Here is a 14,586-nt window from a genome sequence, read left to right as displayed (position 1 = left end):
TATTTTAATAAAAGATCTACTCTCAGTTCCTTTCAAGAATATAATACCATATAATTAACTCTAGTCACCATTCTGTACATTAGATCCTCAACACTTATTCTTCTTATAATTGATTTTTTTTATTTTTTGATCTACAAATATACGTTTTTGTTTGTAGTTACATAAGTTTTGATATGTCTATTTCCATCAATATTTATGTGTTTGTTTTTTTCATTTAAAATTTTCTAATAGAGGCATTTTTTTTTTACTGAATTTGTTGGGATGATATCATCAGTTCACAAAACCATACAGGTTTCAGGTGTACAGCTTAACAAAACAACATCTGAACACTGCATTGTGCACCCATTGCTCCAAGTAGAGTCTCTTTCCATCACGATTCCACCTCCCCCCCCACCTTACCCCATCTCCCTACCTACCACACCCCTTTCCCTCTAGCTAACATCACACTGTGGTATGTGTCCATGGGTTATGCATATATGTTCTTTGGCTAATCCCTTCAAATTCTTTCATCCAGCTTCCCAACCCCACTCCCCTCTGATAGCTGTCAATCTGTCCCATGTAGTCATAACTCTGTTTTGTTTGTCAGTTTATTAGTTTCCACATATAAGTGAGATCATATGGTATTTGTCTTTCTCTGTCTTATTTCATTTAGCATAATAATCTCCAGGTCTATCCATGCTGGTGCAAAAGTAAGGTTTTTTCTTTCTTTTTCCCTTCTTTTCTTTTAATGGCTGAGTATTATTCCATTGTGTAAATGTACCACAGCTTTTTCATCCACTCATCTCTGGATGGGCACTTGGGCTGTTTCCAGATCTTGGGTATCCTATATAATAAAGAGCTAATATGCTAATTAGACCAAACAGCAGAACAATGTCCTGACGACCTTCCGAACAAAATCGGGGCTGGGAGGGCTTGAGGCAGCCTTGCACAAATTTTGTGCTTCGGGCCTCTAGTTGTAAATAATACTGTAATGAACATAGGGGTGAATTATTTTTTCAAACTAGTATTTCATTTTCTGTTGCTTTTTTTATATATGTATGCCCAAAAGTGGGATCCCTGGATCATAAGGCAAACATTTTTTGAGAAAACTATACTGTGTTCTTAAAAATAATTTTCAAATTGGTGTGAGAAGTGTGTGTGTGTGTGTGTGTGTGTGTGTGTGTGTGTGTGTGTGTGTGTGTGGACTCTTGGGTAATTTATAATTGTATTGGTTAGATTTAAGGTATTTGAGGATTTTCAAATTATATTTTTGTTGTTCATATTTTATTTTATTCCATATGGGTAAAAGAGCATGATCTGAATGATGTAAATTCTTTGAAATGTTTTGTTACTTCTTTATGACTCAGTATATGGCTAATTTTGTTAATGTTTCATATGAATTTGCAAAAGATTAATTATAGTCTGTCCTAGTTGGATGCAGTACTCTATACATGTTAATGAATGAGATATTTTACTATGTTGTTCTGTTTTTGGCCTCTGATTCCATCAGTTATGGAAAGAGTTGTGTCAATATCTTGAATTATTATTGTGGGGGGTTATATTCTTCTTTTAAATTGTGCCAATTTTGTTTTCCATATTTTTATGATATGTATTAGTTTATACTAATTCAGCATTGCTATGTCTTCTTCTTTATATAGTCAGAATGTTGTCCTTATAAAATAAACATTTGGAACTAGTGATGTATTACAAAGTATGATGACCTTTAGTATAAAAAAAATTCTACTACCATTTGATGATCTTGAGTATTCACAAACAGTCATAAATAAGGATTTTTCTTATTTGTGTGTTTTATATTTCACATGTACAGGGGTGGGAAAAGTAGGTTTACAGTTGTTCATATGGAAAAATACATGCAGGTTATGATAATAATAATACAATAATAAACTCTGTGTTTCCCATACTCACAACTATAAACCTACTTTTGCCAACCCCCTTTATAGTACTTTCCTAATGCAATATTTTGATAATACAAGGAAAATATTTTGTCTAAAATACACTCAATTTTTAATTCATCAAATAGAAATGTGTAATTAATTTTACATTATTTCTTTTATCAACATTTATAAGCAGTACATCAGTTTTAATAACCATGATAATTGTGAATGAGCAAAATATACAGATTTTTCAGATTTGGTAGAATTCCGTATTTTGTATTTGTCTAATTGGCAACTTGTATGGAGGTGTTAAGCTTTTTCCAAATATGACTTCAAAGACCAGATGTATTCATTGAGCTTCAAAAAAGGAGTATATGTCTTCTCAAGAATTTAGCATTTATGGAGAACAACTTTCCACTTTTCCTTTACATTATTTCATTTTATTACTTATCAAACTTTTTTGAATCTTTCAATCCACATAATTCTTTTTTTTTAAATATATTTTATTGATTTTTTACAGAGAGGAAGGGAGAGGGATAGAGAGCTAGAAACATCGATGAGAGAGAAATATCGACCAGCTGCCTCCTGCACACCCCCTACTGGGGATTGCCCGCAACCAATGTACATGCCCTTGACCGGAATCGAACCTGGGACCTTTCAGTCTGCAGACCGATGCTCTATCCACTGAGCCAAACTGGTTTCGGCATCAATCCACATAATTCTTGCTTTCCATCATTATAATTTGTCTTTTTCCTGTAGATATATTTGAGCATTTCAATTATTTTTAATGTTTCTTTATTTGCTCCTTTTTATTTAGTAAACATACAAACCAGAAATATGATGCCATTTGTGTCAATAGAAAGTTTCTAGTTCAAGAAGTCCCTTTCTAGTAACTAAGAATATGTAAAGTCACTTTAGTACCTCTTGAGGATTTCAAGAGTGTCTTTTAAATATATAACATAGAGGATGGTGGGAACAGATGAAAGAAGGTGAAGAGATTAGCCAAAGAATGTATAGGCATAGCCCATGGACACAGACAACAGTGTGGTGATGGCCAGAGGCAGGGGTTCAGAGGCTGGGTGGAGTTAGATAAAGTGGGAGGAAATGGGGCACAAGTGCAAATAGATAGATAGATGATAGATAGATAGATAGATAGATAGATAGATAGATAGATAGATAATAGATAGATAGATAGATGATAGATAGATAGATAGATAGATAGATAGATAGATAGATAGATTGATTGACAGATAAAATATATAACAAGTGAGAATGTCTTTTGAATGTCCAAGTACAGTTTTTAGTTGTTTTCTTTTATTGTAAATGTTATCTTCTTTATATTAGTATGCTTTAAATTGTTTGAAAAATTCTGTTTTTCCTTCCTGATATTATCACGATACAATCATCTAAAAAGTTGCTATCACTCACATTTTAAAGAAACTGCAAAAAATTTGTTTTTCAGTATGATTATATGGGGTCTGAAATGATGGCTGTAACACAGAAAATTATCCAAATTATTGGCCTTGTGAACACTGTAAGTTTTAACTTTCTTACATTTATAATTTTATGAAAAAATTAAAAAAAATAATTTCCATTCTATTGTAACAAATTAAAGTCTCAAAGGCCTTTAATATCACAAATAACCCAATAAACTTTTCCTTTATTTTTATTAATTCTGATGTAATAATTTGTTACTTAAATAAATATAACATACATTTTATTTCTAGATGTTTACTCAATTAAAATTGACTGTGATACTGTCCTCCTTGGAATTGTGGTCAGATAAAAACCAAATTTCTACCAACGGGGATGTTGATGAGTTATCAAAAAGATTTTTGGCATGGAAAAGGGATTATCTTATCCTACGGCCCCATGACATAACATTCTTACTTATGTAAGCATAATGTTCTACATTAATAAAATATATACATAAATAATTCTATTAATTTGATAACTGAATGCATTTATTGTTTTTTTTTTTCAACATCCCGTAGGTCCCTTTGAAAACATTAAATAAAACACAGCTGTTAAAATGGAGGTGATAGTGTAATTAGAAAATGATCATTTTTTTAAATGAATCAATTACATAACAGTATATTTTGGGGTTCTTTTTATATGAAAAGTTTTTTCTTTCATATTTTTTATGATATCAACTCTACCACAAAATATATACATGTAAGCCTTAGCTTATTAATGATGCAAAGAGTGACACTATTCTGTTAATATTACCTAAAATATGTTAACACACTTGGTGTGTACTATTTGGCAAAGAGGAACTTGTTTTTTGGTAACATATAATTTTAAAAAATGCTTATCTTTAGGAGAGGCAAGATGTTTTTCTTCCATAAATTAAAAGTCCTTTTTGTTTTAACTTTTAGTGATCAAAACAATGAATACAAAATAAGGAAAACTGAGGAGAATTTGAGATAATAAAATTATCTCAAGTCTAGGAGTTAGGTTAAGAAAGATAATTTGTATTAAACTGTAGCCCTACCTGGTTTGGATCGGTGGATAGAGCATTGGCCTGCAGACTGAAGAGTCCCAGGTTTGATTCTGGCCAAGAGCACATGCCTGGGTTGTGGGCTCAATCCCCAGCAGGAGGCAGCCAATCATTGATTCTCTCTCATCATTGATGTTCCTATCTCTCTCATCCTCTCCCTTCCTCTCGGAAATCAATAAAAATGTATTAAAAACATGAAGTAAATTGTAATTTGTATAGATTTGAGCATTTTGTATAATACATACTATCCACATCAAAAAGTTATATTTGAAAAATTATTTTAAATTTTATGGAAGATTTTAATAAATTTTTCTGAATAACTATTTTAATAAAAAATCTATGTCATAATGATGTAGTTACAGGATACATCCTAAATATATGGGAGCAACGTTTTCTGGCATGATATGCAATAAAAGCTATGATGCTGATATTGCTGTGGTATGTAATATTTGTTCTTTCTATTATATTTTATAAGTTTTATTACATATAGTTAAGTAGTGTACAATAATTTGATTTTTTCTCTATGTATTATTATTTTGTTGGCACATTATTTTAATCTCAGGAAGCTTATTTAAGTATAGATTTCAAACATGAGAAAATATTATTAGCAAGCATTAATATATCCATTCACCAGGTAGGCATAAAGGGATACTAACATTTGCATTAGATTTTCTAAGGACAAATCATTTGATCAAATTGAAAGCCTCTTGTATGCCTCTTTCAAATTCAAAAAATAGCAAAAATTATGAATTTATGTTTGCCATTTACATATATATATTTCATACTATTGTTACAAGTATGTCTACCCATTAACTACATGTTTTTCTGAATTGTTCTTATTTTATGTAGCATTTCAGAACCATTTCAACAGCTTTTTAAAGGACAGATACACGTTGAAACATTTAACTTTACTACAATTACTTTTACTTAAAATGTTTATTTTTATCAAGTAATGCACATGTACTTATTATAAATACAAATTGTTTTACAGACTGAATAAAATTAAACAGTTCCTTGCATAAACTAGACCCCTTGAATCTTCTTTCTCCTTTTTTTAACTTTTCCTCCTGGCACATAACTTCATGTTCATTTCTAAGCTTTATTGAAGTGCATCATATAGAAGGAACATTGCACAAGTCATAGTATATAACACAGTTAATACTTAGGTACAGACATCACAGAGATCAAGAAATAAAATATTATCGACACTTCAGAAGACACCTATGAATCATGCCTCCTTCCACGGACCCACACCAAAGAAAACCACTGTGCTGCCAAGGTCAGTGTGGCTCAGTTGGTTGAGCATCTGTGTTCTGTTCTGGCTTTAACCTTCCATCAAATTCTGATACTGAGATTTTCCTCTTTCTTTCAAGCTTAACTCTTATAGGATAACAGGAAGCCTATTAACTCATTTTTCTACTTTCCTAGATGATATTCCATGTTTCCATTCACATATAGGCACATACGTACACACAATCTTTTTCTTTTCCTTTTAGATATGAGTTACTTAAATGTTAGTATAAATTTCAGCTGATGTGGAAAAATTAGGGAAGTTTTAAGAATTTTGCTTGTAATCATTAAAAGGATGAGAAAGGTGTCACAGTTTATTAAAATAAAATAATATGCACTGCAACCAACCTTTTTAAATAACTTCTCATTCCTAATCATTTTACCATGGTTTCCCTATATCTCTAACTGCTGTTATTCCTTTTAGTGTTTGTTATTTCTTTACTTCACTCATTATACTACAACCTTTGAATAGGTTCTCATATAATCACCCTACCCCTATTCATATTGCTGGATCATTTTCCAAGTTTTGTATCTCAGCCTAAATATCATTCCACATATACATTTTCCTCATTACCTTAACTAAATAGTTACACTCCTCCTCAAAATTCTCTATGGGAACACTTCTATTCCTTCAGAGTACTTTTCATTATCTCTTTATATTTGGAAAGTTTATTGTGAATTTCCTGTTTATTGTCTTTCTCCTCTTCTATAATATAAGCTTCAGGTGTGAGCATAGTCCATTTTTTGAGTGCAACTATAGTCCCATCTTCTATCTTAGTATTTGACACATGTGTATGCTGAATTATTTAATATTCATTAATTAGATTAATTGCTTTAGTGAGGAAGATAAATGTGTTTTATATATTTAAAAAAATATTTTTATTGATTTTAGAGAGTAAGGGAAAGAGAGCGAGAGATAGAAACATCAATGATGAGAAAGAATCATTGATCAGCTGCTGCCTCCTGCATGTGCCACACTGGGAATTGAGCAACCTGGGCATATGCCCTGACCAGAATTGAACCATGACCTCCTGGTTCATAGGTCTACTCTCAACCATTGAGCCATGCTGGTTGAGCCCAATGTGTTTCATATTGATTGCATCAGAATTCTAAGTGCTTAAGTCTACAGAATTTGGGTATGCCAGTTTTTAAACCAGAGAATATTGGTAGTTTTACATAATATTATGTTTCATAATCAATTAACTCGTATGAATATTCATATCAATGACATATCAAAATAAAGTGTTGTAAAATATGCCGAAAAGAAGATATCAAATATCAATTTTCATAGGAATAAAAATGTATTAATTTATTACCTGCTTTTGTTTTCTTCTTATAAAGTGGTTTTCTCTTCAATATTCTTTATTTTAGTATACAGATGCAATAACTTTGGAAGGATTTTCAGTTATCATAGCTCAATTACTTGGCCTTAAAATAGGCCTAACATATAACAACACCAATGAGTGTTCTTGTCCAAGAGCTACATGCATAATGAACCATGAAGCAGTGTAAGCCATTTTTTATTCCTATTTAATTTCACATTATATATTTGTGAGGTTGTTTATAGATGTGATGAATTTTTTATTCTTTATGTTCAACTCCACATCATAAATAGGAAAGGTATGTTGTACATGATGAGATATCTCAGTAACAAATTTGTCAAAGTGATATAAAACTCCAGAAAGTGGTAAATCTCACTGAAGGGAATTAGAGTGTGAGAGGGGACATAATCTATACCAATAAAAGCCTAGGTGACCATCGTGCGCTCACATCATCACAAGATGACTGCCCCCATGTTGTCACAAGATGGCCACCCCCATGTCATCACAAGATGGCCGCCCCACATCATCACAAGATGGCCACCACAAGATGGCCAGCAGGGGAAGGCAGTTGTGGGTGATCAGGCCATCAGGGGAGGGCAGTTGGGGGCGACCAGGCCTGAAGGAGAGGGAAGTTGGGGGTAACCAGGCCAGCAGAGGAGGGAATTTGGGGGTGATCGGGTCAGCAAGGGAGCAGTTAGGTGTCAATCAGGCCAACAGGGGAGCGGTTAGGGAATGATGAGGCTGGCAGGCAGAAGCTATTAGGGGAAATCAGGCAGGCAGGCAGGTGAGAGGTTAGGAGCCATCTGTCCCAGATTGTGAGAGGGATGTCTGACTGCCAGTTTAGGCCCGATCCTGGGATATCCCCTGAGGGGTCCCAGACTAGAGAGGTGCAGGCTGGCCTGAGGGACACCCCCCCCCCCCCCCAGTGCACGGATTTTGTGCACTGGGCCTCTAGTCTATATACAAAAGGCTAATATGCTAAGTGTTCCTCCCCCATCCTACTGGTCACTATGATGTACACTGACCACCAAAGGGCAGACGCTCAACTCAGGAGCTGCCAAGCAGCAGTGACTTAGCAGCAGCGGTTCTCAGGTGATGCACCCTGAAACCAGAGAGGAGGGAGTCAGTTCCTTTCTGGGCCATGCGATTACACTTTCGGCCATGGGTTATGTTGTTGCTGAGGCACTGTCAGCCCGAATCTGGTTTACTGCACACTTGCGTTTGCATTCTACATCCTGTATGACAGCAATTCCGGGACCCTTCGGGGGATGTTGGAGAGCTGGTTTCAGCCCAATCCGCACAGGCCAGGCCAAGGGACCCCACCTGCCGGAGGGAGCCCACTCACTCCATGGATACTGGGGAGAAACCACGGGAGGTTGGCTCCAGGGCATGTCCGGCCCTTCTTGTCCAGTCCTGTCCTGCTGGCCAACTTCTAATTAATTTTCTTTCAATGTGCACAAATCCATGCACTGGGCCACTAGTTTTAGATAATGTTGTTAAGAAAGACCTCTTTAGAAAGTGACATTTGAGCAAACATCTGACTGAAATAACGGAGGAAGTTTTGTGTATAGAAGAGAAGAGCATATCAGGTGGAGAGAAAGGTGTATGATGTATGTATATATGGATGGATGGATAATAGATAGATTTAACTATTATACCATATTTCTTTCTTGGGAAGATACATTTTTAATATAATTTTACAATGTTAAAGATAAGCAATGATAAATTAAAATTTAATCTTGGTTGACTTTAATCTCTGCTAAGGTACAAGTATTTCATTTGAGCTATTTTGCAATGCATGTCAGTATATATGAAGTATTGTTTAGATGTGGTTTTATTAACCTGGTTTATTTACCTGAGTAATTTCATTTTAGGGGTTCCAGTGGTGTAAAGATTTTTAGCAACTGTAGCATGCATGCCTATAGATATCTTGTTTCAAAATTTGATGCTAAATGTCTTCAGAAATTTCCAAATTTTCAACCATTATATAAAAATCAATCAGTGTGTGGTAATGGGATTTTGGAACTTAATGAAGAATGTGACTGTGGCAGTGAAGAGGTGAGTAATGAAGATTGATATTTGAGCACAACTTCTTGTGTTTCTAATAAGTGATTATCTTGGTATATATGGGATTATATATGCAAGTATCTTATATAATAAAGAGGAAATATGCAAATTGACCGTCACCCCATGTGGTCAAAGATGGCTGCCCCCATGTGGACACAGATGGTCACCACAAGATGGCCAGCAGAGGAGGGCAGTTGGGGGCAACCAGGCCTGCAGGGGAGGACAGTTAGGGGTGACCAGGCCAGCAGGGAGGGCAGTTGGGGCGACCAGGCCTGCAAGGGAGGACAGTTAGGGGTAACCGGGCCAGCAGGGTAGGGCATTTGGGGGCAACCAGGCCTGCAGGGGATGACAGTTAGTGGTGACCAGGCCAGCAGGGAGGGCAGTTAGGGGCAATCAGGCTGGCAGGGGTGGGCAGTTAGTGACCAGGCTGGCAGGGGAGGGCAGTTAGGGGCAAACACGCTGGCAGGGGAGCAGTTAGGCATCAATCAGGCTGGCAGGGGAGTGGTTAGGGGGTGATCAGGCTGGCAGGCAGAAGCAGTTAGGGGCAACCAGGCAGGCAGGCAAGAGAGCGGTTGGGAGCCAGCAGTCTTGGATTGTGAGAGGGATGTCCCATATTGGAGAGGGTGCAGGCTGCACTGAGGAACATACACACACCCCATGCACGAATTTTGTGCATCAGGCCTCTAGTATTATATATTCAATATAGAACTAAGATATGAAAATGGGGACAAATTAGATATATGAATCACTTTCCCACATCTCTTCAATTGCAAAGATAAGTCATGAAAACTTGGTTTGCACACACTGTTTGATTATCCCAGCAGAGAGATTTTAAATATATAGGCTACATAAATTTATTTTTCCACACAATTTAATGCCTAACTCATATGACCTCACTCTCTTTTTTCTTTACAAACTTTTCCTGAATTTGGTTCACATTTTTTCATCTCTTGTGGGTTGCAAGAATGTCGAAACATTGTAATATTACTTTTTAATCATTCACAAATATTCCTATATTTTCAAGTTTCAGGATGATTTTCTATTTGCTCACTTCTGAATATAGGTATGCAGGCTACTCTAGTTCCATCAACCAAATATTCAAAGCATGCTATTTTCAACATATAGGACCACATATTTTGTCTACTTTAATATCATTAATGTATAATATTTAACAACCCCCCTCTACTTAAATATAATAAAGTTTTTCCATGATTACTCCCCAGAAGTTACTTCAATTTTGTGTTGACCTACAAAAATAACTGACCTCCACTTGTTTTCATACTATTAAACTTTTTAACTATCTCTATTCCCCCAAAATAATATGGGAATGTAGATAGGAAAAATAGTCAGTATTTTAACAATCATGTATGGTGATAGAAGATTACTAAATTTATTATGGTGATCACATATGAAGGTATATGTCAAATCACTATGTTGTATGACTGAAACAATTATGATAGTGTATGTTGACTATACTTGAATAACAAATACATTTTAATATATATATATATATATATATATATATATATATATATATATATGGTTTTAAGTTAAAAAAGATAAAATCAAATTACTGTCCTGATATTTTGTACTTAATGATGAAATAAGTAAAGACACCTAAAATGTGCTGTCAACATATTAATATTCTAACAAATAGTAAATTAGAAAAAAGTGTTAAGAATGTAATCATGCTTCAAAATTTTATAAATACAATGCATTTACATGGAAAAATAGTTTTTAGCATTATTTTAATTATTACCTAATTTCAATGACAATTGACTGCCATTTTACCTTGTAAAAATATGTATGTATCAACATATCCTATTTTGTTTATTTGCATTATAGTAAAACATAACTCGTGGTTAATGTACTAAATATATTTTTATTATATATATTGTCTACCTCTACTAACTTTATTCACAAAGGGAAACTTTAGTAAACAAATTACTAAAAGGCAATTGGGACAAGTTTTCTTTTGAAAACTCACCCTTTCCCCGCCAAAGATATATTTCCATGTTGGCAGTTAAATTAATTACCAACTTAATTACTTACCAATCCTCTCTAATAAAATGGAAATATGCAAATTAACCATCACTCCGCTACATAAGCCACACCCACCAGCCAAGCCACGCCCACCAGCCAATCAGGGCGAGTATGCAAATTAACCCCAATTCAAGATGGCTACAGCCACAGAGAACAAGGTTTCCTAGGTAACAGAGGAAGCCAAGCTTTCCATAGCCATTGCAGGCCTAAGCCTCCACTCAAGCTACAAAGTTTCAATTATAGAAGGTAAACAAATTCAAACAAATGGCGGCAGAATGGAGCTTGAGAGAGCAGGCCAGGGTTGCCGGCGGCAACAGGGGAAGCAAAGCTTTCCGCACACCCTGGCCGGGCTCACCCGCTTAAGGCTACAAAGTTTCAATTGTAGAAGGTGAATTAACTGCCACAGAAATGGCTGCCAGAGCCCCAGGCTTGGCTCCGCTCCAGGCTACCAAGTTTCAATTGTAGAAGGAAAATAAATTCCAGATACCAGGGCCTCTGCTTGGGTTGCCAGGGGGCGTGGCCAGCCTGCAAACCACCACAGGCCCCTCGCTCAGGCCGCCCCACACCCCAAGGGAACCCCCACCCTTATCTGTGACACCCTTCAGGGCAAACCAGCTGGCCCCCACCCATGCACCAGGCCTCTATCCTATTTAATAAAAGAGTAATATACAGATTGATCATCACTGCAACACACAATATAGCTGCCCCCATGTGGTCAAAGATCCTGCCCCCATGTGGACACAAGATGGCCACTACAAGATGGCCAGCAGGGGAGGGCAGTTGGGAGGCACCCGGCCTGCAAGGGAGGGCAGTTGTGAGGGACCAGGCCTGCAAGGGAGGGCAGTTGAGAGGGACCAGGCTTGCAAGGGAGGGCAGTTGGAGGTGATCAACCCTGCAGGAGAGGGCAGTTAGGGGTGACCAGGCTGGCAGAGGAGGGAAGTTGGGGGCAAACAGGCTGGCAGGGGAGCAGTAAAGCATCAACCAGGCTGGCAGCAGAGTGGTTAGGGGGTGATCAGGCTGGCAGGCAGAAGCGGTTAGGGGCAATCAGGAAGGCAGGCAGGCAAGCAGTTGGGAGCCAGCAGTCCTGGATTGTGAGAGGGATGTCCGACTGCCCGTTTAGGCCCGATCCCACCAGGATCGGGCCTAAACGGGCAGTCGGACATCCCTCCAGGAGTCCCAGATTGGAGAGGGTACAGGCTGGGCTGAGGGACAACCCCCCGCCGTGCACGAATTTCGTGCACCGGGCTTCTAGTTTATTAATAATTATAAATACTTAACTATCAAACATTTTACTAATATCACTGATCAACTGCTATTTTAGATGTTATGTATTTAGTTCTTATAGTTGGATATGACTTTGGATATTCTTAGCTATAGTATAGTGCATTATTGAAAAATTGAACACAGCAGAGTATTAAATAGAAGTTGAGATTAAGAAAAAAGAGCTATTAAATGGCTGAACTAGAATACTATTTCTTCTTCTGATATTTTAGGAATGTCAGTTTAAGAATTGCTGTGATTATAACACATGCAAACTGAAAGGCTCAGTAAAATGTGGTTCTGGACTATGCTGTACACCAGAATGTCAGGTAACTTTCCAATATTTATAAAAAGGAAATTGAATGTGATAATAGCAAGCTATGTTGATTAAATTAATGTAGAATTGATGAAAGAATGTCAACGTAATTCAGTGGAACAAAATAATGCATAAACAACCACAAGCATGTAAAGAAAACTTCTGTGAAATAAAGAAAGCATCTCAGATTGGTACTGATTATTCTCTTGTGTTGAAAACACAGTTTACCAATTTCTAAATTAATTGTATAAAGAGTAGAATAATCATATACATTACTATATCAAAAACTCAACTCAAGAAAATTATAAAGTCAAACAAATAGTAAATTATTAATTGTGAAAAATTGTAACATGAATAGCAGACAAGTGTGTAGCATAGAGAATATGCAAAGAATGCTCACATATTGATAAGTAAAAGGCAAATCACACACATACACACATACACACACACACAGAGAGAGAGAGAGAGAGAGAGAGAGAGAGAGAGAGAGGCAAATAGAGGGCCCAGGTAATTTACAACAATGTAAATACAATTGTTTAATGTGTACATTGCTCTTTTTTTAGAAACTAAGGTGAACCTAAATAAATATAATAATGCCGTATCATAAAGCAGACATTCAAATAGCAATCTTAAATTTAGCAATGTCAGATATTGGCTAAGGAGTGGGAACAGGTATTCTTGGATATTGTTTGTGGAATTTTGGATTTCTATAATTCCTTTATGAATATTTTCATATCTCTGAATAGAGTATAAGTTGTCAAATTAAGTGATCACCATCATTATCTCTTTTATTTATGTACCTATTCTAGAATCATACACATGTATGGAAAGCTGAGGGAAAAATATTAATCACAGGACTGTTGGCAATAGCAACTCATAAAGGCAAATTTAATATTTATTAGTATTGGAATGGTTACATAAATTACTTTACATTGTGCAAGAGTTAATAAATGCAAGCAAAATATACATGCACCAATATGATATTTCAAGATACATGTTTGAATTAAAAAGTTCCATAATGAAAAATATTTTATAATTCCAATTCTGATAAATTGTATCATAAATATTTCATATAGTTTTTATCCACCTTTTAAATTAAGATACAATGTCTTAAAGTAAAGTTATTTTAATGAATACTACTAAGTTATTATTATAAACATATTCAGTCTTATAACTAGCACCACAATCAAGAGATGAAAGATTTCATCATCACTTTCCAAAAATCCTTGTGTCCTTTGATAGTTAATCCATACCTTCACCCATAGAATTGTTGGCAACGATGAAATTATTATATTGAAATCTTGTAACTACAGATCTGTTTTCCACATCTCTAATTTTGATTTTGCAAGAATCTAATCTAATAATAGACAAATATGCAAATTGACCGCACCTTCGCTACGCCCAAGCCACGCCCACCAGCCAAGCCACGCCCACCAATCAATCAGGACGAATATGCAAATTATCCAAACAAAGATGGCGGCTGATTTGCATATCGCGACAGCGTAGAAAGAAGCCAAGAGCTGCAGAAGGGAGCAAAGCTGCAGAGAAGCAAGCAAGCCGGGGGGAGGAGAAGGGAGGAGCAGAGGCGGGGCTGGGGGAAAAGGAAGTTGAGCAGGCGGGGCCGGGGGAGAAGGGGCAGGGCCGGGGGAGAAGGGAGGAGCGGAGGCGGGGCCGGGGGAGAAGGGAGGAGTGGAGGCGGGGCCAGGGGAGAAGGGAGGAGCGGAGGCGGGGCCAGGGGAGAAGGGAGGAGCGGAGGCGGGGCCAGGGGAGAAGGGAGGAGCGGAGGCGGGGCCGGGGGAGAAGGGAGGAGCGGAGGCGGGGCCGGGGGAGAAGGGAGGAGTGGAGGCGGGGCCAGGGGAGAAGGGAGGAGCGGAGGCGGGGCCGGGGGAGAAGGGAGGAGCGGAGGTGGGGCCA

General features: G+C 36.9%; 1 protein-coding gene across 1 annotated transcript in view; it reads left to right on the top strand.

Annotated features, from left to right (window-relative positions):
- LOC307104494 (disintegrin and metalloproteinase domain-containing protein 18-like) overlaps positions 1-14,586 on the top strand; it is a gene marked incomplete at both ends in the record, with an annotated part of 88,643 nt that overhangs the window by 36,009 nt on the left and 38,048 nt on the right. The window contains 6 exons of the mRNA XM_079779380.1: positions 3,337-3,408; positions 3,602-3,768; positions 4,731-4,812; positions 7,036-7,172; positions 8,861-9,044; positions 12,590-12,685. Of these exons, the coding sequence (XP_079635506.1) occupies positions 3,337-3,408; positions 3,602-3,768; positions 4,731-4,812; positions 7,036-7,172; positions 8,861-9,044; positions 12,590-12,685 (738 nt within the window). The remainder of the gene's footprint in view (positions 1-3,336; positions 3,409-3,601; positions 3,769-4,730; positions 4,813-7,035; positions 7,173-8,860; positions 9,045-12,589; positions 12,686-14,586) is intronic.

This window comes from Cnephaeus nilssonii (genome assembly GCF_951640355.1).
Source record: "Cnephaeus nilssonii genome assembly, chromosome: 8".
NCBI classification, from domain to species: Eukaryota; Metazoa; Chordata; class Mammalia; order Chiroptera; family Vespertilionidae; genus Cnephaeus; species Cnephaeus nilssonii.
Note: the sequence above shows the minus strand (reverse complement) of the source record. Positions and strands in the feature narration are given on the sequence as shown.